The sequence below is a fragment of the Octopus bimaculoides genome, chromosome 3 (genome assembly GCF_001194135.2).
Source record: "Octopus bimaculoides isolate UCB-OBI-ISO-001 chromosome 3, ASM119413v2, whole genome shotgun sequence".
Lineage (NCBI taxonomy): Eukaryota > Metazoa > Mollusca > Cephalopoda > Octopoda > Octopodidae > Octopus > Octopus bimaculoides.
The window spans coordinates 47251716-47253804 of NC_068983.1; the positions used below are offsets into that span (position 1 = coordinate 47251716).

Consider the following 2089-nt stretch of genomic DNA (forward strand, 5'->3'; position numbering starts at 1 on the left):
TCGAATGTGTGTTGCCTGTATATCAACAGACTTTTTTCATCGATGAAAAAAAAAACAACAAAAGTCTTAAAAACTTACTCGTCGCTAGAAGGGAACTTAACTCCTGTTGTAAACAATGGTGGTTTTCTCTGACTTGAAAACTGTTAAAAGTTTTGGTTGAAAATTTATTTTTACTGCTATTTGCTGGTGCCTCTGGGGAAAATAATTTGATGAAAATGCAGCTAGGGTCATGACAAATGTCCCCCTAAAATTGGAGCGACATGTGCTAATTTGTGGACGTGCATAAATTACATTCACGTACACACACACACACATCCTGCCTTTTATATATACAGATGTGCTTAATTTACAAATACTTTACAACCATGTGGGCCTCAGGTGGGTTGGTATCAAAAGAAATTCTAATGTTAGAAGCCAACAGTTTCCAGTATTCATTGATTTCTCACACTCATAAGAGAATCACCAAGTCTTTGTTCATTCCATTCACACACACACGTTTTAAAAGCAAGGACCCATTAATCAATGTAGTCCTTGGTATAATAATTGATAGAATGCTCAAGGTAAATATCATATGCCTATTCATAATGGACTGACCTAGGGCTAAACAACAGAGATTTTGTAGGGTATGGACAATGATCATTCTCTTTGGATGAGACAGTAAAAACAATAGATCTTGCTCACCTTCTTACATCCTAATTTAAGTAAGTACTTGGCAGATCCCTGAATATCTTCAACGGCACCATTCCAGTCAAGGTTGCTCATCAGATGACCAGCCTCTTCATTGTCAGTTGCCAGTTTGCCACGATACAGATCAGGAACCAGGGTAACAAATGGCCCTCTCGTAGCTAAGTCAGCAGCTTCGTCTTGAATTTGTTGGTTCATTCCCCACCATTCTTGAAGAACAATAAGGCCCCGTTTTGTCTTCGCTAGATCTCCAGCCAGCACTCCAGGGCAATCACCTTGCTTGTTATCGGATGGAATCGTAACGTTTTTACTCATAGTGCTAATAAAAGTGGGAAAAGAAGAAAAAAATAAATAAACTTCACATTAAGTTTATGTTATCATATCACATGTCAATCTTGAGCTATATAAATGTGAATGAATGTGGTTATGTATGTGCATTTAGCCCTGAGAGGCTCTGAAACAGTGCATCCTCAAGAAAAACAAATTTGATCTTTGAAATCTGTGTCCCGAAGAAAAGGTCATCTGTAAATAAAAGAAAACATTTGAGCGAGGTCATTGCCAGTGCCGCTGGACTGGCTCCTGTGCAGGTGGCATGTAAAATATACCATTTTGAGTGTGGCCATTGCCAGTACCGCCTGTCTGGCCTTCATACCGGTGGCACGTAAAAGCACCTACTACACTCTCGGAGTGGTTGGCGTTAGGGAGGGCATCCAGCTGTAGAAACTCTGCCAAATCAGATTGGAGCCTGGTGTAGCCATTTGGTTCGCCAGTCCTCAGTCAAACTGTCCATCCCATGTATATATGTATGTGTGTGTGTATATACAGCTTGACCTTTTTTTTTAATATTTTTTGTACATCAAGAGGTTGTCCCTGTCCCACTGAGAATCACCGAGATGCTTAAAATATCTGGAGGAGCAAGGTACAGCCTAATCATCCATATAGTTAATCAGGTTATTCAGGAAGGTGTCATCCCCAATGACTGGTATAGCAACATTACTGTCAGCAGCTACAAGGTAGGGAGATACCTTAGAAGTAATTAGAGAGGCATCAAGTTGCTGGACCAGGTCGTGGAAGTCACAGAAAGAGTTACAGCCCAGTTAATTAGGAGCAAAAACAGATTAAATTAAATACAGTTTGGCTTTGTGCAGGGGTGGGGAAGCACTGTTGACGCTATCTTTATCGTCAGACAACTTCAGAAATATTTGGCCAGGAATAAACCAATGTACTTGGCTTTTGTTGTCTTAGAGAAAACCTTTGACAGAGTACTCCACTGTATGACGTGGTGGACTCTGAGGAAGCTAAGGGTAGATGAGTGGCTTGTGAAAGTCAGACAAGCCACGTACAGGGGTTCTGTCAGAAAGGGGAGAGTAAGTGATGAATTAAGTGTACAAGTACGTGTTCATTA

General features: G+C 40.6%; 1 protein-coding gene across 5 annotated transcripts in view; it reads right to left on the reverse strand.

Moving 5' to 3' along the window:
* LOC106875854 (protein usf) overlaps positions 1 to 2089 on the reverse strand; it is a 9937-nt gene that overhangs the window by 2427 nt on the left and 5421 nt on the right. For all 5 annotated transcript variants that reach the window (XM_052966164.1, XM_014924151.2, XM_014924149.2 and 2 more), the window contains exon 2: positions 682 to 1003. In XM_052966164.1, the coding sequence (XP_052822124.1) occupies positions 682 to 999 (318 nt within the window). In that variant the 5' untranslated portion in view covers positions 1000 to 1003. The remainder of the gene's footprint in view (positions 1 to 681; positions 1004 to 2089) is intronic.